General features: G+C 56.9%; 1 protein-coding gene across 7 annotated transcripts in view; it reads left to right on the forward strand.

The window, feature by feature from the left end:
* Window positions 1-23,336, forward strand: part of CABIN1 (calcineurin binding protein 1) — a 153,591-nt gene that overhangs the window by 104,568 nt on the left and 25,687 nt on the right. For all 7 annotated transcript variants that reach the window (XM_043557875.1, XM_043557874.1, XM_043557876.1 and 4 more), the window contains one exon: window positions 2,953-3,066. In XM_043557875.1, coding sequence (XP_043413810.1) covers window positions 2,953-3,066 — 114 coding nt within the window. The remainder of the gene's footprint in view (window positions 1-2,952; window positions 3,067-23,336) is intronic.

Genomic DNA, 23,336 nt, shown 5'->3' on the forward strand with positions numbered 1-23,336 from the left:
TTCTTAAGAGAACAGCCACCATGGAGATGCTTCTTCGAGCCTTACCTCCCCACCCCCCTCAGACTGCTGCTACTTTTTAAAGGGGTCAACTGGGTACTTCCCATAAGTCCCAAAGGAGCCCCAGAAGAGGCTTTTATGGCATGGCTCTGGGCGTACTGCAGCTCCATCTGGTGTCGTCTCCTGTAGGGGCTTCGCTGACCTACTTAGGCTGGACCAGAGGTGGGTCTCCTTTGTGCCCTATCTCCATGGTCACGGTCAGGTGGGCTCACCTGTCATGTTCAAAGTGCAGGTATTGGTCTTCTGTCTCACGTCCCTTTCTGTGAGGGTCTCCTTCGTGGCTGATTAGACTGGCAGCCTCTCACATCTCACCCGGGAGAGACTTTGAACCAAGTGGCACTGAGACCAAGGGATCATGGCTGAGTACTGATACAGGTTGTGAGCCTCACTCCTGGGCTTCCTGAGTTGTTGCTCTTCCTGCTGGAGGTCTGAAGCTTTATCTTCTCTTTGAATCCTGTGTCCTGGAGCCCAGAGGAGCCCTGATCAGCTTGAACTAATCTGAGTTGGATTTTATTCTTGTAATGAAGCACGCCCGACCCATGCTGTTTCCCTGCTTCGTGCTCAGTTCGTCCATGGCTAACCCTCCCTCCCCTGGCAGAAGCACCAGGCCAAGCTTGTAACCAACCTCAGAGGCTTCTGAATGGACTGGTCTGGGAGGCGGGGTCTCTGAGCCAGACTTCTGGGCACAGCTCTGGACATTGGAATGTGAACTGCAGGTTCATGCCCCCTGAGGCATTGAAGCTCAAAAGTTGAAGGCTGGGACTGAGTGACTGAGTATTCACTCTTCCTGTGTGGGGCAGAGTGGCCCCTGTGCTCCTGGTCAAGGGTCAGGGACTGTTGCTTCCCAGGTAGCCCCTCCTTAGCCTGTTTCTGCCTCCCCCACAAGGGGGCAGAGAGGAGGTACCTCAGCCTTCAGGAAGCCTAATCATTCACCATGAATGGCTGTAGCATCAGTCTTCGAGGCCCTAGAAAGACCTGAGAGTGCTGGAGAAGTGATGTCTCAGGAGACCATCGCTATGGCTGCTGCTCCCTGGCAGCTGCTGAGCCTCAGCGAGAGCAGCCCCCGCACGGCCCTTGGTGTGATTCCTACTCTGGGCTTGCCTTGGTGTTTTGATTGGAGTCTGTAAGAGAGGCAGAGTCTCAGCCTGCTCCTGATCTCAACATGTCAGATGTGTCTGAGCAGGTGTTTGGGCTCAAGGAGGGCTCTGAGCAAAACAGCAAGCCTCCCGAGTTCAGGCTAGAGGGGTTGGCTGTGCAGAGGGCTGTGGACAGTGTGTGCCCTCTCGTCCACCTGGGATTGGCCCTGCTCTCGTATGTGTCGGGCTGCCCGTGACCCTCTAGCCCCCAGCCCCACATTGAACCTGCTTAGACCTGCTGGGCAAAGGCAGCCTCGACTTTACGGGTCCTCAGCCTTCAGCCACTCCCAGAGACAGGCCACATCCCTGTAGAAAATGGCCTGAGAGTCACTGCCAGGCTTAATCATCCAGGTTTCCCCCAGGAGATGATGCTCTCCCTCAGGCTTCCACAGAAGAGCTAGCTGTGAGGGTGTCATCCAGGAGATGTGTGCTTGAAACTTTACTTGTCTCCCTCTCAGAGGGACCCTCATTTCCATATGTCCCACGTTTCTATATGACTCCCATGGAGTCCTGTCTGGTGCTGGGGGTGGAGGAGCCCTCACCTCCGACGGGTCTCCTGTGGTCTCCGACAGCAACCCCTGTGGCATATCCCTCTGTGCAGGGGTAGGAGCAGAGGCTCAAGGGCAGGCCAGCGGGTCTCCAAGCCAGCAAGCCAGGGAGCTGGTGTTTGCACTTTTGCCAGAAGTTGTGATGAGGGGGGCTTTCTTAAGTTTAGCCTGACCAGTAGTGAGCAGAGTGGGAGCAGGTAGGACAGACTTGCAGGCCAAGAAGTAGAAGGCATTAAGCAGTTGGGATGTGAGGTGATAAAGGCCTGGCACGAGGGGTGAGAGAGGCAAGGAAGGGACCTGGATGGGGGTAGGGCAGGAGTACTGATTAGCTGGGGAGGGTGGGCACTGCTCGAAAGAGGAGGGTCTGGTGTGGGGAAGTCCAGGTTCTGGTCCCAGCTCTGCCCCCTGCTGGCTTCTCCCTTGTAAGACCACACTGTCCGGGTGCTGGGGTGAGATGGTGCGTGCAGGGTGCTTAGCTGTGGTCCTGGCCATGGGAGTCTCCACGGGAAAGACCTGAGAGAGGAAGGTGGCAGGCCAGGTCGGCAGTGGGGAAGGGCTGCTCTCTAAGTCAGTGACAAGGCCCCAGAGAAGGCCAAGGCAGCCAGGCGTACACCCAGTCTCTCACACTTGGGCTGGTAGGCTCCTGTTCCCACCCTACCAGGCCCCCTTGGGCCTGGGTTCCAAGAGGCGCCATTGCCCAGAGAGCACTGGCCTGAGCACTGTGGATGGAGCCCCCCTCCCCTCCCAGGTACTCAGGCCCCTGGTGTCCTACAGAGACCAGCTCTTCTAAGCCCAAGGTGGCTGTGTCACCAGGTACAATAAGTACTGCTGACACCCTGACAAGTCAGGGCTGACCCTTTGGGACAGCGGGGGTTCCCCTGACAGAAGGTGGGGCACTGGGTCCATGTAGCAGTTTTTCAAGGCTGATCCGGGTGCAGGGTCCCTATCTGTGCCCTTCTTGGGCAATCCGAGGCCACACTCTCCTAAGTCAGCTGTGCTAGGCAGGAAATCAGTTCCGGAAATGTACCCCACAGCCAGATGATCAAAGCCCACAGCCAGAGCTGCCTGGAGCTGTGGGATCGGTGTCTGCAGGAGCCGCTGCTCATCGCCGCTCTGCCAACGCAGCCAGGAAGGAGGGGACTGCCTCCCTTCCCCGTGGGCGCCGCGAGCTGCCCACACACTCACTTCCAACCTACTTCTTGTTTCCCCAGAACCTCCAGTGGGCCCGCGACGTGTTGCTAGGCAGCGGTATCCCGTGGCAACAACTGCAGCACATGCCGGCACAGGGGCTCTTCTGCGAGAGGAACAAGACCAATTTCTTCAACGTGAGTACTTTGCCTTGTTGATTTCCGAGGCTGCTTGCTGCACTGCTTTGCGCTGGAGGTGTGCGAATGGCCTCGCTGGGCGGGTGTTCCCAGGACCACGGCTTTGCGGCATCCTCAGAGGGCGGGCAGGGTGGCGCAGTCGAGAGTGCGCCAGACTCGGGAGTGGGGCCGTGCTTGCCGAGTGACTTCTGGCAAGTCGCTGCACTCCCTGGGCACTGGTTTGCCTGTCTGCGGGGTAGAGGCATGGATAAGCTCTGTGCGTTCTCTAGAGCTCCAGGCATTCTGGGGCAACAGCAGGCAGTGGTGAAGGGGCTCCAGGCTCATGGTCTGCTCCTCTGGAGCAGCTCCGTTGGCCCCCATGTGGTCTTGGGCACCTAGGAGATTCTGACTGAAGCCGTGTCTACTGCCTGAAAAACAAGTTTGGACAGTGCTGGGCTTTCGGTGCCCTTCCAGCATTGACGTTCTATGTGGCATAGAGACCCACTCCTTGGCCAGGACATGGCCTGTCACCAAGGCTTGTCTGCTTTCCATCCCTGAAGCCCCCTTAAGCCCACATCTACCCTGCCTGACCACCCCACCTGTGCCCAGCCTTCCCTCATTTGCTGTGTCCTGCACAGAGATAGCTGACCCCTCACTCTTCCACCTGGAAGTCTCCATCCACCCCTCCCAGGACAGCCAGCTCCCAGCTGGGTGGCTTTGGCAAGTTACCCAGACCCTCTGAGCTATGGTTGCTTCTCTGTTTTCCCGGATTCCCTGTTATGTGTATAAAAACTGAAGGGTGGGGTTGGCCTGGACAGGAGCTGAGGAGAGTAGGTCTTGGGGCTGGAGGGGTGTGTCAAAGGCTGGTTCTTGAGGCACGTGGCAGTAGGGGCCTCCCCACTGAGAGCCAGCCAGGTGGTAACATGTTTGGGTCCGTGGCTCTTCCCCTCTCCAGGCTATGACCTTCTAGTGGCCAGGCAGGAGCCTGGGAGCCCTGCCTTTACCATCTCTCTCTGTGGGTATTTTATAGACAAGCAGTAGATGCTGTCAGTCTACACAGGACCAAGGATTGGCAGAGAAAGAGAAACTCTTTCCTGCCTAGATGCCCAGGCCACAGCCATCACCCACAGCAGCCACTGTTCCTCATCCTGCGTGTGTCCTTGCAGAGGGTGTCTGCCTATGTATAAGCCAGTGAGCAGAAATGTACCCAAAGGACTAAGTATTTGTGCTTCTGACCTTTGTTTTTTGGGGTTTTTTTGTTTTTTGTTTTTTGAGTTAAGAACATATCTTGGAGAGTGTTTTAGAACTTGTTCGTTCATTTTAGTAGCTGCATAGTATTCCCGACATGTGGATGTGCCACAACTTACCTGCCCATCCCCCATTGATGGGCATTTAGGTGGTTTCCAGTCTTTTGTTGTTACCGTGTTTCATATATACATCTTTGCCAGTGTGGGGATCCATTCAGAGGGTAAATTCCTAGAAACAATTTCCTGGTCAAAGAGTTTGTGGTGCCTTTAAAGTTCTAGAAGGAAGATAGTACCATCCAAAGATCCAGCCCACATTCCTAAACTTAGATTCATTTTTTTCAGACCTCTTCCACACTGTTACTTTTTTTCATATTTATTTGCTCTTTGGTAGGTGAAAAGTGTTATCACGTTTCATTTATTATTAGTGGGATTGCCCATGATATCACATTAGCAGTTTTACAGTTTTAGTTTTTTTCGGTGCCATTTCTACTCCTGTTAATTTTCTTATTAGGTTGTTAGTCCTTTCCTTATTGATTTGTAAGAACTCTTTGTCAGTGTTCTGCAAACCTTTTTTCTGTGGCTGCCAAATTGAAGTTAGAGCCAGGCAGTTAGCTAGTTTCCCTGAGTTCCTCTATTTAAAAAAAAAAAATTTTTTTTTTAATGTTTATTTATTTTTGAGAGAGAGAGAGGGCAAGCAGTGGAGGAGCAGAGAGAGAGGAAGACACAGAATCTGAAGCAGGCTCCAGGCTCTGAGCTGTCAGCACAGAGCCCAATATGGGGCTTGAGCTCACGGACCATGAAATCGTGACCTGAGCTGAAGTCTGATGCTTAACCGACTGAGCCACCCAGGCTCCCCTTCCCTGGGTTCCTTTATAAAATGAGCTACCATTACTACCTGCCTTGAAGAGTATTGTAGGGATCAAGTTATATAATGGGGTATAGCGACCCTACTTCAGGATCTGGCATACGGTAAGTGCTCAAGAAAACAGCTTCCTGGGGCGCCTAGTTGGCTCAGTTGGTTAAGTGTCCAACTCCTGATTTTGGCTCAGGTCATGATCTCATGGTCATGGGATTGAGCCCACGTTGGGCTCTGTGCTCCCTCCCCTGTTTCTGCGTGTGTTCTCTCTCTCCCTCTCTCAAGAAAGAAAAGAACTTCCCTTCTTCTCCCCTCTTACATTGCTGGTATTTGCCCTCAAAGACTACGCAGTAATGTTGTAAAGAGAGACCCAACCTCCCTTTCTTCCTCATGGGTGGACTGCTTACCCTTCCAAACGATAGAGTTTAAGAGGCCGACACCTCAGAGCTGGAGCGCATCTGAACTGGCAGGCCCCTTCCCCATTGGGCTCACTCCCCGTAGCAGCTCCTGTGGTTTCTGGGGCCATCTAGAAAATGAGTTCTGTAGAAGGGCAGTCAGGCTGCCTGTGGGAGAGGAGGCTGGCAGAGCCCTGGGTGAGCCTGGCACATAGGCAGTGCCTCCCTGTAGCCGGAAGCCCCTGCAGATACAGGCTACACCCAGTACGGACTGGATGTTTTGGGTGTTTTTACCTCCTCTGTGTCAGCTGTTTGTTTCTCTGTGCTTCCCCAATGACCCGCTGCTTTTACCACCCTCGGGTGCTCTCCAGCCCAAGTCCCGGCCACCTCTGCTCTCTCAGCTCTTCTCTGTGGAGGTGGGTTGGGGCTCCTCGTGTTTCTCCAGCCCGAGGCCAAACAGACACTTATACCCCTGTTGCATCCCTGTACTCAAGGGACAGGTGCTCCCAGCTTCTTGGTGACAGGATGGCCTTTGCTGAGCCCACCCTGCCCTGTCCTCCCACTGTTGTGGGAGGACCCTCAGGGTGGATGCACTCTGCCTCATACCCAGAGAGTGCTGACCCTGTGCGCTCTCAGCACGCAAATATGTCTAGCAGATGTGACCAAGTGTGAGGAGTTGTTGCCTGCCATATTTACAGAGGAGCATTTAGGGCCCCCTCAGCTGACTCTGCTGGGATGGGGCCATGTCACTGACAGCTGGGGCTGTAGGTCGGGAGGAGCAGGCTGGCTCTTCTCCCTGCCAGTGTGCATTGGGGTTTGATGCCTTAGCCTGGGTGCTAAAGGCACCGGGCTACTAGCACTTGCGAGGAGGTATAGGGAGGGTGAAGGCAGGGGCATCTGGCACCCTGGCCTGCCGTCCCTCAAAGACCCCACTGTCTTGGGCCGCCAATCCTTGGTGTCACTCACCCAAGGGGCTTTCTGGGCAGCCCCCCTCATCATCCTCAAGGGCCTGGACTAGGGGACCCTCCCATTATTATTTTTTTTAATCTTTATTTATTTGTAAATGTATGTTTGTTTATTTTTGAGAGGGAGAGAGAGCGCAGGCGGGGGAGGGGCAGAGAGAGAGAGAGAGAGAGGGAGACACAGAATCCGAAGCAGGCTCTAGGCTCTGAGCTGTGAGCACAGAGCCTGACGTGGGGCTTGAATGAACCTTGAGATCATGAACTGAGCCGAAGTCGGAGGCTCAACTGACTAAGCCACCCAGGTGCCCCAATCTTTATTTATTTTTGAGAGAGAAAGAGAGAGAGAGACAGAGTGAGTGCACAAGCCAGGGAGGGTCAGAGAGGGACAGAGGATCTGCAGCAGGCCCTGAGCTCACAGCAGAGAGCCTGATGCGGGGCTTGAACTCACAGATCCGAAGATCGTGACCCCAGCCGAAGATGGATGCTCAACCAACTGAGCCACTCAGATGTCCCATTTTGTTGTTTTTTTTTTAAACCTCCCGTTATTTTTTAATGACAATTTCTGAAAATTGTATGAGTCACATGGGACCACATTGTCACTGCAAACAGTCCAGACACACAATGGAACAGGTGGCCTTCTCAGAGGTGCTTCTGTTGCATGGTTGGGTTGTTCTCTTTTTTCAGGGGTGTGTGTGCAAAATCAGACAAGTTTGTCATGCAGCTTGAGAAAATTGTGTGTGCGTGTGTGCGTGCACACATGCTTTTCAGCAACTTGGGGTTTTTTGCTGACGCTAAGTCTTACAGAAGTTTCCCTGTGAGGAGCATAGGCCATCTCACATTTGGAGCTGCCACCCAGTATTGTGTCATGTGAGGGCCACAGTCTCCTTGAGTGGGCACATACGTGGGGCCGGTCTCTGGGCTCCCAGGCAGGCTGTGGTAGGCTTTCCTGTCCATGTCTTTGTGCCGTGTTCCTCTTTGAGTCCCTAGCTGTCTTTGCCTGGCCCAGAGGAGGTGCTTGCTGTTTGTAGACTGATTTCCATTCGTGCCTTTTCGCGTAACAGATGGTCTTTGGGCATGTCCTCCTGGTCCAGCCAGTGCTGGCTGCCGTGATGCCCCTGCCACAGGATACTTGCAGGCTTACAGTAGAGCCCCACATGCCTGTCCCTCCGTGCAGGGCCTCTGTAGGACACCGTCAGGCACATGGGAGAGGCAGGGAACCCTTGAGGAACTTGGATGTGCTGGAGGCAGAGTAGATGCTGTTCTGCCAGAAACAAGACAGGGAGGCCTCCCGGGGTTCGGGGTTAGAGGCACCTCTGGGGGATCTCCTCAAGGCTGGGCCATGCCTGAGGCAACACTGTGTGTGAAGGGCTAGACAACGCGATGGGTGCTGAAGGGCGGATGAGTGTGACTTTTCTCGTGGGGTCTCCTTGCACATGGGGCTTATCGGGCCCTCTGCACTGCTGGCGGGGGCCCTGTAGCAGTGTAGACGTGGCGTGTAGCAGGGCGCAGCAGTGTGGTTGGATGAGCATGTGAGAGAGAGGAATGAGCTTGGCGCATCTCCAGCCCCACTGCTCCACAACTTGACTGAGAGGGAACGGTTCCCAGCCCACCCCCTTCCTCTGCCGTGGAAAAGCCCTGCTTGCGGGCTGTCTGCCGAGCAGGTTGGAGCTCCTGGGCCATGGCTCCAGCTCTGGAGCGGGCTGGAGCCCCAGCTGAGGGCCTCATTACCTCAGCCCTCTCCCACCAGGCGGAACCGTCTGGTCTTTGCCAAAACAGAGCCAGAGTTGTTGAACGTTGTTGGTTGAGGTCTTGCAGCTCTCCCTGCACCGGCGGGGCCTGGCCTGGGCCCTGGCGCCTGTTCTTTGACCGCCTCGGGCGGCACCAGCAGGAGGCATGTGGCTGTGTGATTCAGAGGTGGCCCCTCAGGCCAGCTGTCCAGAACAGGGGCTGGGAAGACAGGGAAGCCCGGGACAGGAGGCATCGAGGTGGAGGTTGCGCCTGGGGGACATATGAGCCTTCCTGAGCCAGTGCTAGCCTTGAGAGGGCTGCGGGGGAGGGGGCGGGGGAGGGGGGGCGTGGCAGGGACTGTACCTCTCTAGGCAGAGGGGGCCAGGAAAGCAGGCTCAAAGCACACTGTAGAAGCTGAGGGCTCATCTCTGAGTGCCCAGAAGCTTCTACAGCTTCCTATGCAGGTGTGTGCACCTCTGGACAGGTGGGCCTACATAGGCTAGAGCTGGGCTTTTCTGTCCAGAGTGAACTTCTCTCCCTCTTGTAGTTGATTCAGAAACGTTCCCATAGTAACCAAGCCAGAGATGGCTCTCTCTCCTTTCCCAAAATGTTTGCTTATTTTAGTAGGCAGGGTTTTTTCTTGTTTCAACCCAGTTTCCAACCACTGTGAAAGAAGCAAAGGAAACCAAGGGCCCAACTAGCATTGCTTCCTGCGTCTGAGACTGTGCAGGGTGGGCAGCGGCTGTGGCCGGAGTTTGAGGGAGTAGAGGTGAGATGCTGGCTTGCTGGGGCTTGGCTGCCCTGCCACAGTGCCCCCATAGCCACTCTCGCCCTATGTGGGGGTCTGCCTGCAGCTCAGGCAAGCAGTCCGTGGCCAGCAGCACCCAGGGCAGGTCCCCAGGCCCTGGGGCCACTGAGAAGAGCACAGACTTTAGACTCTTGGGTGGGCTCGGCCCCTGGCCACTCCACAAGGCTGCCTGTTGGCAGGGGGGTCACAATAAGTGGATGGAAGCCCCCACCAAGCACACCCTTGGCACATCACACAACTCACCCTTAGGATCAGGAATCAGCCTGCATGGGGCTTCAGGGCTTATCGTGGATCCCAGTGGTGCTAGTGGAGGGCAGTGCCGGCACCAGAAGGGGTGTGGCGACAGTATGTGGTGGGAGCCCCATCTGTCACCTGGCCAGGGCCCTCTGGAGGCTCCAGGCCCTGCTCTGGCTCGAGTGGGGCAGCCTGAAATGCGGACATGGCCATCCCTGCCCACCACATGGGCCCCTTTCTGTGCGGCCTGTCTTGGCCTTTGGTGCCTGTGGACGCAGGTCTTGCTCACTCTCCCTTGGTCAGTGCTTCGTAGTACTCCCCTGTCTGTCCTCCTGCCCACCTACCTGCCCTCTTCCCAGTGGAGCGGTAGCTTCCAGTTCTCCACTGGTACAAAAACATGGCCTTCTCTGGTCTCCTTCCTCACCTGTGCAAGTCTCCAGGGCAAGTGCCTGAGAGTGGAGGCCCAGTCACAGGCCCTCAACAACCAGTGCCTCCACACGTCAGGAGCCAGATGGTTCTGCAGCAACTGCCCAGGTTCCCTCCGACCAGCCCCCTCCCTGCCGCCTCCTTGCACTCAAAACCATTGGTTTCATTTTGGCCTATCTATGGGGTGACTGGGAAAGCCGAGCCCCTTCCTGTACCCATGGTTAGTCCCTCTGTTGGCCCTGGCTCTGGCGTGCACTCCTACCCGGCAGCCACCACATGGGCCTTGTGGTTCTGTTTGTCCTGACTCCATGTTGCTTCAAGTGTTGGGAGATATAGTCATCACGAGCTGTCTTTGTTTTTTAAGCACTTGTGCTGTGTGGTTGCCAGCCCTGGAGCCTGAGTACTCACTGAGGGCCCCGATGTGAGAGGGCCCCATAAGCTAGGCAGCCCACTGGTGGGAGAGCTGCCCACCAGACCTGGGGGGAAGGAGAGAAAGTCTCTAAAACCTCCAGCACTCCATCTATCCAGGTCACACCCATTCTACTCTAACCCCACCAGTTGGCTGTATGAACTTGGGGGAGTCCCCCTCTACCTACCCAGTGAGCGGATACCTAGTATTAGGGAGGGGCAGGCACAGCAGGCCCACCTCCCAGGCAGGCAGCCCAGCCTCTGAGCCTAATGCACGGCCGGGCCTGAGACAGTGCCTATTGTACAGGCCACACCTTCACCAGTGCCCTGGCCCTCGGGAGAGAGCCAGGGGTCCAGATAGAGGCCAGTGGTGCTGAGGAGGGCACAGCCTCTGGAATCCGGCACATTGGGCACTCCCAGGTGGGGACTTCATCTAGAAAAGCATCCCAGCACATCCCTCTGGCACAGTGCCCAACAGGCGAGGCGTGCTTAGAGACTCTGAATTCTTCCCACCCTCGAAGGTTCCCTGGGACAGGATTAACTGGGAACTGAGCAGCCCCAGAGTGGGGGAGATAGGCACCATCCTGACTTGGGTGAGCTCTGGCCACGCCCTGGGGTCTGTGCCCAAGACGTCTGCTTCCTGTTGCAGGGCCACAGTTGGCCCTTCTTTCCTACCACCCTCCTAATTCCCAAGAGGCACCATGCCTGGTGGGCTCGTGGGCAGCTCTTGCCTCACTTGCACCTACCCCTGGAGCTGAGTCACTGACACCCACCCCCAGATGCCAGTCCCAAGTTCAGGGCCTTTTGCAACAGGCAGTCATCAGGGAAGACCAAGGCACGACCCAGGGACGAGGTGTTGGTCTCCACCCAGTTAATTATACCCTACACCACCCCTGACAGTGGCACATTTGTCCTGCCTCCCAGGAGTAAACAAGCCCCAGGAGCGCTAGCGTAGGGTGTTCCAGCCTGTGGGGCGCTCCAGTGCAGAGTCCCGCCCACCCTCTCGGGTCAGGGCCAGGGAACGTCGGGATAGGAAGCCCCTGGTTGGCAACAGACCCACACCTTTCCTGAAGTCAGTCCGCGCATGTCACTTTCTCTGCTCTCAGCACTGGTTGTGACAAGTTCTGGTTCCACCTCTGCTTGTCCCTGTGCCCACACCTCTAGGAATGTGTTGCCCCTTTGTTAAACCTGCTGTGTGCCAGGCCCTGGGCCAGTTACATTGTCAGTGAGGTCCAGTGTCTGCAGGCCCATTTCATGGAGGTGCCAGGAGGTAAGGTACCTTGGCTGAGGTCCCATGACCAGTTAGTGTTGGAGGAGGAATGTTGGCCTCACTGTATGTAGTGCTGAAGCCCATGGGTGGTAGCCGGTGGTCACACATAAGGGAAGAAGAACGGAAAGCCAGGGAAGGTTGGCCCCCACACTGGGATTGGCCTAAGCAGCAGTGTTGCCCAAATGGTTCATTGGCTAGGTAGAGAGGATGGTGTAGCAATGGGCACGGGAACATGGGCATCTAGCCCTGCCCCAGCAGGTGGGGCTGGGACTACAGGTGGATGAGGGCTGGGCCATGGTATAGACCAGGGCCACCCAGAGGGCTGGGACTGCACTGTTGCCTGGTGTGGATACCAGTGTGGGCATGTGTGGGCATGATTGGGTTGGGCCACCTGTCTGTGGTAGACAGTCCCTGCCTAGCTCCACCCAGGGGCTGCAGCTCCTGAGGAGAGCACAGTAATAGTGGAGGCTTTCATTGTTGCCACAGTGGCCAGAGCATCTGTGCCCGGCCAGGCCCTGGCAATGGCAGGACTGGCCCCGTTTATGGGCACTCGCTGGGGGCTTTATTTGGGGTGCCGCCTTTGATTCTCCACAGCATGTCTGTGTGGTTAAGATACTATTATTATCCCCATTGTACAGAAGGGGAAGTTGACACCAACAGGTGTTATGAGCTGTCAAAATCAAAAGGCCTTTCCTACCCTGTGTCCACCAGTCTGACCTGGCTTCCCCTGTTGGACAGCAGAGCTTGTGACCCTGTTTTCAGGCTCTATTCATAGGCCACTCCCCGACTGATGTGCTTGCTCTGGGGACTGGGAGAGGATGCCACCAAAGAGAGTGGGATGCCTCTGCAGCAGCACTTGCCAGCAGTCATGCTACGGTGGCTGAGGCTTGGCTCCCCAGCAAGTCTGCACTTGAGCTGGGACCCAGGCATTTTGAACCTAGCTGGGGCAGTGGGCATGGCAGCCAGTGGATGGGCCCTAGAGATAGGCAGAGGAGAGACACAGGGCCCCCACAGACCAGTGGGATGCGGGACAGGAAGGATGGGGGTGCACGCAGGCAGGGGTGGGCCTGGCCTGGAGCTCAGCTCTGCTCTGCTGCACCAGGTCCACTGTCCCACACATTCCTGCCCAGTGCGTGGGCCCCAGGTCTACATGTGTGACCGTGGGACGCCAGGATGCCGCTGAAGGGCCACTGCTCATCATCTCACTACTGCCTATGCACCCATATCATCTGATTCTCAGAGGAAATTATCTGAAGTTTGTTGTGGCTTTCCTCTCCCCCCATGGTACCAAGTCCCCAGTGGCTGTGGGTATCCCACCAGGCCAGCAAGGAGCGGGCTCAGGCTCTGCTCCTGGCCCTGCCCTCGGTGGAGGGGACTGTGGTAGGTGTCCTGGCCTCCCCCTCATCCTCACGAAGATCCCCAGAGCCGAGCAGCAGCGCCGTCAATGGGGTGGAAGGAAACCTAGTCACATCATGGTGAGAATTAGAGAACAGAAAAGAAGGGAAAAGTTTAAATTGAGGAAATCTGAGCTCTTTGGCTGTAGTAGAAATGGCTGCAGTGGTGCTATTTTTAGCATTGTTGAGATGATCTATGGGCCAGTTGCAAAAGTAAACAAAAGATTCACTTCAAGTTCTCCAGGGAAAAAAGGTCCGGTTTTTAAGAGTCTTAAAAAGGTTAGCAAACTTGTGTGGCTTCTTAGCTTATCCCTGGGTTCTCCTTCCTTCCCATGTCCTGCAAAGCTCTGCAAGCCTTGTTGAACTTCACAGCTTCCGGCTTGCTGGGCTCAGGTTCAGCCTGGAGCAGGTGCTGGAGGCCTTCCCGTCCACATCCCTGCCTCCCTGTCTGTGGGGACAGCCTGAGCCCAAGAAGTGGCAGGTGGGGAGGGGCTAGTTCCCACCTGAGAAGCTGCAAGTATCCCGGCCCAAGGAGCTGGCATGCAGTGGGGCAGTAGGGACAAGGCCACAGGACAACCAAGCCTCTACCCTGACAGGACCACAGCACAATCATCAATCCCTGCCCCAGCCCAGCTGCCTTCATTCACAGCTAGAATTTTTTAAAAACCACCAGTAATCCAGTGCAAGCAGCTTTTAGATGATCATCCCCCAGAGTACAGTCTTTTCTGACCATTGGAGACCATTTCCATCTTCAGATATGGATACATAGCTGTGGCAGTGCCGGGACGCTTGGGCAGAGGGAGATGGTGTGTTTAAGCCCTTGGCATTCGTAATCTCACACACCATGATAGTCCCGCAACTGCCCACCGTGCCGGTCCCATGCAGGGGTGCAGAGACCCCTGCGGGTGGCACAGCTGTGACTTGCCATGGGCCACACAGCCAGCAAATGGCAGATCCCAGACTGGAGTCCAGGCCCGGGACCCACATCCTGCGGTCCAGCTTCCACTCCAGAGTTTCCAGCCAGCCCAGGGGGCCGGCAGTGATTGTGTACATGTCCAGAACTGACCTCAGCCCACAGCCCCCTCCACCCAGCCACTGGGGGTGCTCACTCAGGAGCTTGCTGTTTAACATTCCTGAAGAGAAGAACATTTTCCAGTGTGGACTTCTTTTCCCACTGCAAGTTATTTTTTAGAGGCTTGCTCTTGAATAAGTGTCCCTGCCGCATCTTTCTGAGGCACTGCATGTAACTGTCTCAGTTTGGGCAGCGAGCTTTTAGCTTTATCCCTTTAGGACACTGCCCCAGGCCCAGGAGTGCCATCTGGAGGGGCAGCACCCTTGTGCTGAGGGCAGCAGGAAGAGGTGCACTTCTAGGAGGAGGCCTTGGCAAGGCTTTGGAGAGCAGAGCAGGGCAGGTGGCCCACTCAGACCAAGGACCTGAGGCTGGCTGGGAGCGAGGGGAGAGCCTGAGGGAGGGCTATGACTGTTGAGGCTGTAGGCACTCCATCTCAGGGCCAGGAAGATGAGGAGGCTCCCTGGCAGGCCCTCCCTAGGCCCCATCCTCAGGATGTGGGGGCGAGTTGGTGGGTATGACCTGGCTCCTAAGCTGAGATGGGAAAAAATGTCAGTGAGTGGGCCCCCGCCAGGGAGGGGAGGGAGGCCACAGGGCTTGCTTCCATGGGTGCAGAGAATCTCGGGGGTGGAAGGCACCTCCTTCATTACTCTTCACTGCAACCCCATGATCCCCATCTCATGAGCAAGCTGAGGCTGAGAACAGTGACAGCCCAGGCCCAGCATCCCTCAGCCTGGGATTCCCATCCCATGGAGCCTAGCTTCAGAGAGCTCAGACCTCTCCCTGCCCCTACCCACACCCACCCACACCCAGCCTGCACCTGGCCTGGCAAGGTTTGAGGTCAGAGCCCAAACAGAGCCTGTGCTGTTGGTCGTGGGGCCCAGGGCAGACAGGAGGGGGCCTGCAGACATGACTGCCCACCTCCGCCCTGGATTTCATCCTGCTCGCTAGGCTCCAAGCAGCTGGCCCCATCCCAGACCTTGCAGGAAGGAGGGGTGCTGCGTTACCCTGTTTGCAGATGAGGAATCAGAGCTGGCAAGCCCCGGGCCACTGAGCCGGGGAGTGGTGGCGTAGGGAATGAGTCCAGGGCTTAGCTCCCTGCCACGGTGCTGTCCCCCTGGACCCAGCCTACCCGCTGACGGAGCCAGGGCGTGGAAGTACCAGGGTGGGACATGACCGCTCAGACTCCCATCTCCTCGTCTGTGAGATGGGAGGTGGGAGTGTCCAGCACTTAACACTCAAGAGTGTTGTGGTGCCACCCCTGTGTTGAGGTGGTCACAGGCCACATATCTGAGCCCCAAGGAGTAGCCCTGTGCAGCCTGGATGTGGCCTTTTCTGGGCCTAACCTCTACCAGAGCATGTGGCTGCTCTGCCTGGCCCTCGCCGCAACTGGTGACTGCTGGGCTGTTGTCACCATTGAACATTCCTATTCTGTTTCCAAAAAAAAAAACCCACCTAGATGATAAAAACAGGAAGTAGTAGCATCATCCAACCAGGGAGGATTCCAGATGTGGGAGGTGGCAGGGGCGGAGAGCAGTTGAGGGTCTCAAAGGGGTCTTGCAACAGGTGTGGGGACAGAAGAAAGGGCAGGATGTATGTGCTTGCCTTTGCCTGCCCTCCCCAGAGCTGTGCCCATTTAGCAGCCCTTTAGCATCTACTCCCTGCCCGTTTGCCTCCCCTTCCTCGCCAGGGCTTCCTGGGTGTCCCTTCAGGCAGGTCATCGGTTCCCTTGAGGGAACTTGGGGGTCCGGGGGTGAGCTGCCCACAGCCTTTGGCCATCTGAGGCAGCCCAAGCTCGAGTGGAAGCCAGGGGGATGGATTTCCTGAGGCAATGGGCATTGGCCATAGGCCATAGGAACCCCTGTGAGGGGCTCAAACAGTACCTCCCATGGCCCAGAGATGTTTCCACACAAGAGCATATCTGATGATAAGGCTGCCAGGTTTTGCTCATGATGGATTCTTGTGAGCACGGGGCTGCTTGAAGCTCTCTGGGGGCCCGGGCTGCTCTTGAGCCCCAGAGTTGAAGGTCACATTCCTAGCCATCTTCTGTGCATGATGGCGAGGTTGCCTTGTATGGGGGTGCCTCAAGCCAGGAGCCGCTACAGGTGTGGCTGGGGCTTGTAGATGGCAGGGGGCGCTCAAGCATGGCTGGGATGGGGGGTACCACATGCCTGGTCCAAGTTGGGCCTGATCCACACATCTGCCCTGTGTACCCCATTCTGGACCAGATGGATGGTGCCCTGACCTCAGAGTATAGTTTTGCTGTTGACTTCCTGGTCCTGGCCCCTGCTGACCTCAGTTTCACCATCTCCAAAGGTGGGCCAGTGGATGAGGTCAGTGGTTTTCCAGCCTGTTTTCCAAAAGAACCCTCTCACACATGCCCCGCTGGGAAACATGAAAGGACAGCCTCTCTAGCGGACAGGAAGGGCTGGGTGCCACCTGCTTTGGCCGCCACCCCCCCCCCCCCGCCCTATCCAGGCTCCCAAGAAGGAGGGGCAGGAGCCCAGGAGAGGAGAGGCTGCGGGGTCTCTGCCCTGCCACCATTCTGCCAACCCAGACAAGGTGTCCCGAACTCAGTGGCCAGGCCTACTTTCTGGGGTGGCTTCAGTTTGGAAATTTGCCACCGCCTCCTCCTCCTCCTTCTCCTCCTCCTCCTCCTCCTCCTCCTCCTCCTCCTCCTCCCCCCCACCTTCTTTTCCACTGTTCCTCTTTGGAAAGTTTGACCAAGTTGCTTCTGAGAGAGCGGAATTGGGTTTAAAATCCAAACCAGAGCTCCAGCTCCAGGAGTCCCTGCCTGGTTTCCATGGTGACAGGCTGTGGCCACCAGTACCCCTGGGGGCGGAGCAAGGACTCCCTCACAAGGGCAGGCCCTGGCTCTGCTCCCAACCTGGCTCCACCCATACAGCTGGGTGGCCCTGGGCAAGCCAGTCAGATTTGGTAAGGCTCAGTTTCTTCATCTGCACAGTGGGGCTGACCAGACCTGCCTCATGAGGTTATAATGGTACTGCCTGCCATGTACCCTGGGGCAGTTGTACCCAGAGAGGGTCCAGAAGGGTCCCTGCAGGAGAAGGAGGGAGGTGGGGGAAGGGACCCTGATGACATAAGGCACATGGGTGACAGGGTTCACTAGGGTCAGTGGAGGAGAAGGTGAGATGCATCAGAACCAATTGGGAAGGCCTCTTGAAGGAACTATAGGAATTTGGTTGATTAAAGACAGATTTTTAAATGCTGGTCTCTGAGTATGTACAAGAAGTCTAAAATTAGGGTATGTCAGAGCAGGTGGAACTTCCCCATGAACTCCAGCCCATCACTGTGTGCCCAGCGACAGCACAGACTCAACAGATTCTGTCCAGCCACAGCCCGCTCCTCCAGCTCCCCACATAGGACAAGTACAAGTAAGGGCCAGTTCTGGGCTGCAGGGGAGGCCCACTCAGCACTGGCCACGGGAACCCCAGGCAGCAGAAGCATCTGTCGGGACCTGGCCGCCTCTGCCCCATCAGGCCAGCGCTGGGCTTTATTCCCTACCCACCTGGATCTACTTAGAGGAAGGGGGCTAGCCTTGGGCTCCATGCCTTGCTTTGGCTGAGGCTCAGGCCCAGGCTCCTCACAGTTGGGGAATGAACCTGGCCCTGCTGCAGGGGTGTGGGAAACCCAATGAGGTGGTGCTGTGGAGGCCTTTGAAATGGAAGGCTGGCCCCAAGGGTGGGAGGTGAGGCCCCCTCTCCTGAGAGACAGGAGATAGCCGAGCGGGGCACAGGAGCCCACTGCCTTCAGCTTCATCCCCAGCGCTTAGCCCAGGCACCCAGAGTATACTATTTTGTGAATCTCAGCCGTGGGTGCAGGAGAGGGGTATCTACCAGCCTCTCAGCGAGTGGAAGGGGGACAGGGAATCAGGAATGCTCTTGGAGGCCTGGACTGACCTGGAAGTTGCTCAGATTGTCAGACCAGGGAGAAGGCATTTCAGGAGAGAGAACTAAGGGAGGCGTGTGAGGTGTGAGGGTCCTGACGGGGCTCAAGGCAGACAGGGGTAGAGAGGGTGACTGGGCCTGTCCTCAAGGCCATGTGTATCTATGGTCAGCAGGCTGGCTCTGTCCTGTGGTAGTGGGGTGCCCACCATGGGTGTACTGGTAGCAGTGCTGTGGTCAAGCGGGCAGCTCTCAGAGCAGTGGGCTATGCAGTGTAGAGGAAAGGCCTGGAGAAGGGTCTGGGGGCTAGAGAGGTTAGAGAGAATGTTGGAGTAGGGCTAGAAAGAGCCCTGTGGAGTGTCAGAGGGGAGTCTGGAGGAGGGTAGGTCCTGGCCACAGAGGAATTAGACACATGTCCCCTGCAGCCTGGTGTGGCTCGGCTCATAGAAGAGTGCTGTGTTTGAGCGTAGACCCTCTGCCATGGGCCAGCAGGAGCATCCTGCGATAACAGTTTGCACATCGCTCTAGAGAGGGGACGGGAGGGGTGCTGCGCTTGGGTCCCATCTTCTGGTCACATCTCAAATGTGTTCTGCTTTGGGAGTACCTCTGTAGGCTGAAGACTGAGCTCTGCTCTGCAGGGTGAGTCTGGACGAGTTGGTTCACCTTCTGAGTTATTATACACAAGATGTGAAGGGCTTCTGCTTGTGGCCATCGTTGACCAGGAGGAAGTGGTGGGCTTGGTTGGGAACACAAATGTGCACAGAGGTGTGCCAGCTGTGCCTAGGACCTCACCTCTGTCTTGTGGTTGGTGCCCATTCAGCTGGGCCTCTCCCTGCATGAGGATCCTGTGTCGGGCTACCCAGGGAAGACACCTGACAGGCGCCAGGCCACTACAGCCACTCATGGCTTGAACCTCACTCTACTGAGGTTCCTAATACTGCCCCCTCACTTAGCAGACCAGCCAGAAGAGCCAGAGCTGCCTCCCTTCCCCACTGCCAAGCCCACAAAGGCCATTTATTAGGAACCTGGGGTCAGACGACAGATAAGACTGTCCTAGTTTTCTCAGTGTGCATGTCAGACATGGCTTTTCTAGGATGCAGGCTTCCCTCCTGAGATGAAGCGGAAGCAGCTCAGCAGTCCTCCAAAGAGTGGGCGATTCTAGAAACCTGGACACAGCTCTCATTCCCAGCCCTGACGTGGGGGTGGACTCAGAGGAGCCCAATGTAAGCGCCATCTCACTCCAAGGAGGCTCTCATGGTCCCCATCAATCACACCCAAGACCCAGCTTACCCCGAGAGGCCTCATAGCCTGCTGGCCTCCTTCTCTGCCCTGCCTCTCTCCCCCTTCTCTCTCCATAGAGGCCCCTCCACGTGGTCCTATTGGCTGTCCCTGATGTCCCAGCCACCTCCCCCCCCCCCCCCAACCTGTCTCTCCATCTCTCCTATGTTCCCATCCGGGGAGATCCCTAACAGCACCTGGCCCAGATGCTGGCGTGTCTTCCCCAGGAAGCTGCCCTGTCCCTTGGCCTCGTCCTCGGTTCTCTCCCTCTGTGGCCAGCTCTGCTCCTGATCCCCAGGCTGGAAGTGCCAGGTAGGCTGAGCTGATGTAGACTGCGGCTGCAGCAGTGCCTGCCCGTGAGAGCCCTGGCGTCCATGGCGGCCTCGCGATGACTGGGATGTGGACATGGCCCTCCCAAGGCGGCCATTTCCCTCTTAGTAAGGCACTGGCAGGAATGTATACATGCCAGAGGCCCACGTGCTGGTGCTCGTGGCACGGGCACGGCTGTCTGTCGAGGCAGACAGCCCGAGGGACAGGGATGCTTGCGTCAAGTGCTGCCCAGAGCAGCCGGGCTGTGTTTCCCTGGGCGTGTCCCTTCCCTGTTCCCCACCACTGTGTCCTCACTCGTGGTCAAACAGGCAAAACAGCTGGGTTCAATGATGTCAAAGATACCTTGTAGCCATAAAGCACAGTCTAAAGAATTTCTGGGTACCCAGAAGCTCTAGCATATGAGAGAGAATGAAGTGGGGTTGTAGCTGGAGGTCTGTATACCTGGGGAGGAGAAGCATATTTCGCTGTCTTAGCTGTCTAGGAGGGGAGAAGAAGCTGGCCAGCATGAGACCGGAAGGTCCAGTGTCTTGGGCTGGCATGCTCTTGGCAGAGCGGCCGCCCAGGCACACCTCACGCAGAGCCGGTGTCCCACAGCAGGGAGGCAGCTGAGCAGTAGTAAGACTTGTACCTCCAAACCAGTTAGCAGCTCAAAACTCCAAGGCTGAGGACTGGGACTGTTAACTCTGAGAATTCTTGCCACCTAAAGGCAGCATTAGACTCAGCCAAGGAGGAAGATGGGGTTAGGTCAAGTGGGGACTGAGGTAACAGCCAGCAGAAAGGAACCAGGAGTGACCTACGGGTCCATGTTGGCTCCAGTCTTGAGAAGGGATGGCTGCAGGGGCCACTAGGGCCACCTGTTCCCTCTGGGCAGCTCAACCGGCAGCACTTTGGGCAGCAGCCCAGCTCTGGGATCTAGGCCGTGGCTTCACTGGCCCCGGAACCCACCTCTGCTAGTAGTGGGATTTGTGGGAGTGCTCACACTCACCGGCCTCGTGACCCAAAGGCCAAGCACCTATTTCCAAGGAAGGCTGTGGTTACTGCTTAAGGGGGCGGCACTGCTGCGGTGACAGGAAAGTGTCCAGGAGAGGGTGAACAGTGTCCTGTCTGCCTTTGCTGCTGGTCTGCCCCAGGGCGAGGACATGCTGACACAGAGGCTTATGGACATACACACATTCACCCATTGGCCTGGGTTCCACGCCCAGGTACCCGGCATGTCTTCCTTCCTACTTGGTAACGCAGGATGACAATGTCTGCCCTGTGGGCCAGTGTTCATCCTCTGTTGTTCCTCACACAATGCTGGCACCTTGAGACAGTTCGGACTTTGCCCTCTGACCCTCCTCACCCTCCTCCTCCTCACCTCACGTGCTCCTGACAGGGGCTACGCACACAGACAAGGCCACAATTATTCAGTTTCACTTTCTCTAGTTCCTTCTGGCTTTGGTCACCATCCCTGGGCTTCGGGGGAGGCCAGGCCTTTAACCTAAGGGCAGCAGGCAGTTTGCATTTTAGAAATGGCTGTGGTGTAGAGAATAAATGTGGCCAGCCAGCAAAGGGTGGGGAGGTAGGGCCGGATTGGGGTTGCAAAGAGAATCACTGGCCCCCACCCCCCACCTCCCCCTGCCCAACTTCTCAACATGAAAAAGGGTGGAGCCCTGGCCCACCTGCTTCACCATTAGCTGCCAGGGGCTGCTGGGTGGGCAGCAGCCAAGGACATGAAGGGTCCACACTTCCCAGACTTGGCCCTTAAAACCGGGGGCCTTGGGCTGGTGGTGGGGAGGTAGCTCTCAGGGCCACCTACCTGTGGCCCTCGCCACCATCATCCCCTGCACAGTGGCCCACCGATCCTGGAGCTGGAGTGGGGAAAGCCAGGGTCTGCCTGGGAAAGCCCCTGTGGTGACCAGGCAACATCCCCAGGACTTTTAGTTTCTTATGATCAATTGTCAAAATTTGCTCTGGAGATTTAAGGTCAGACATCCCTTGGAAAGGCAACGAGGCACCCTGATGGTATGGGGCTCCTCCTGCCCTGAGGCTGAGGACACTTGGGCCCATGTGCAGCCCGGGGCCAGTGTGTCCACTTCTAACATCAGTCCTTCTCCAGGGACAGGCTGGGGCATGCCCTTCAACACCCAGGCAGGTGACAGGGGCACTCCAATCCCCAGGATTGACCAGAGCAGCCAGCCCACAGGTTAGACCAGCCTCTCCCTGCTCCCTGGGGGCTCCTGCCATACTGTGGGTGAGCATGGCCTCCTGGGCCCCCAAGGCTGACAGAGTGCTCACCGCTTGGTTCTCTGGTGAGCTTTCAGGGGTGGCCCTGAGGTGGATGAGCTGCCATCTCGCCCGGACAGCAGTCAGAGGCCTGTGTGCTGCATGTCCAGGTGCCTTGTGAGCAATTAGGACTCATGGCGCTCTCCTGCATAGGGTACTGATAAGTCCCAGAAGGGGCACAAGGCTCTTTTGGGTGCAAAGAATTCTTGAGGATCTGGTGTAGGCTCGCTAGGGTCGCTTTAACAGTATTCTCACATGGAACCCCACAGAGCTTCTGATGTACCCAGGAGTGCTTCCTCCTGGGGGTGCTTCCTCCTGGGGGGTCAGGGAGGGCAACCCCCACTTTCCTGTTCTAGGCCTCAGTGCCATGGCCTGTCAGCTACAGATGGCAATGCCCATCTCATGGGGCTCTGGAGAGGGCTTGCACAATCCAGGGCTTGGGATGCTGGGTACTGTGGGGTGCCCAGGGCAGGGCCGAGGAAGCTGGAGATCATGGGGAGCACACATTGCCCCAAGGCTCTCCCCTCTGAGCCCATTCCTCATCTGTAGAATGAGCACAGTCCCCCTTCCAGGCTGCCCTAGTCTCTCTCCAGAGACTTGGCAAGGGGCCTGGTATACAACCCCTCACCCACCCCGGGCCTCAGTGTGCTCCTGAGAGCACCACAAGGGCCGGTTTCCAGAGAACTACGTACTCAACAGTTTCTTCCTGGCCTAGGTGTGATGAACCCATGTTCTCAGCCTCCTTTGGTCTGACTCGATCTTAACAGGAAGTGGATAAAGTATGAAGTGAGGTCATGAGCTGTGCAAGGCACAAGTGTCACTTGTCTGCTCCAGGCTTCTGTACAGCCAGGAGGAGTCAACCAGCTCCAGAGCCAGCCAGGCCAAGGGAGCAGGTCCTGGCCATACTGACCTTACTGCTTTATGACTCTGAACCAGTGCCCAACCTCTCTGAACCTGTCCCCACATGTGAGTGTCAAATGATGATATGCATGTAGATGGTGAAGGGCTATTGTGATTCCAGTGGCATGTGGGTTTAGAACTCCTTGTCTGAGGCTCGACCTGTGGTGAGCACTCGGTCAGGAGACCCCCGTCCTCACATAGCCTTGGGGTGGCTTGTGCTGCTTGTCTCCTTGCAGGCGAGTGACCCCGAGAACAGAAACCTGGTTCTCCCAGGGCCTGGCAGGGAGTAGTAGTCCCCCGGGGGGTGCCAGACATTGCCTCTGTGTCCCCCATCCCCAGGAGGGAGGGACGGAGGGCAGAGTGCAACATCCCCTTGGCTGAAGGGGTAAGGTTGGCTCCGAGCCTGCAGGGACTACAGATACCTGGCAGGGTCACGTAGCAGGACAGAGAACACTAGCGCTCAGGAGCTAGCCTGAATGTAGGATGGGTGGAAACAAGCCGGCTCAGGGAGATGGCACCGGGACAAGTGTCACCAGGATGGGGGCCAGGTGGATCTGAAGCTTCTGGGTGTGGGGGGAGGGAGGAGGAAGTGAGGAGCTCGTGGGGCTGAGGTGGTGAGAGAGGAGCTGGGTGGGGGGGAGTGCTGGTGGCAGGCCAGGGCTTGACGCAGCATCTTGTCATCCACTATCCCCTCCTTTGCTTGACCTCTCCTCACCTGGGACGGGAGAAGCAGCTGGTAGCTGGTGGACAGCCCTGGAGCAGCATGCCCCACAGTGCTGTGTGCACACTGGAGCTGTGGGCCCTGGGGGCATGTGG

This window comes from Prionailurus bengalensis, chromosome D3 (genome assembly GCF_016509475.1).
Source record: "Prionailurus bengalensis isolate Pbe53 chromosome D3, Fcat_Pben_1.1_paternal_pri, whole genome shotgun sequence".
NCBI lineage: Eukaryota > Metazoa > Chordata > Mammalia > Carnivora > Felidae > Prionailurus > Prionailurus bengalensis.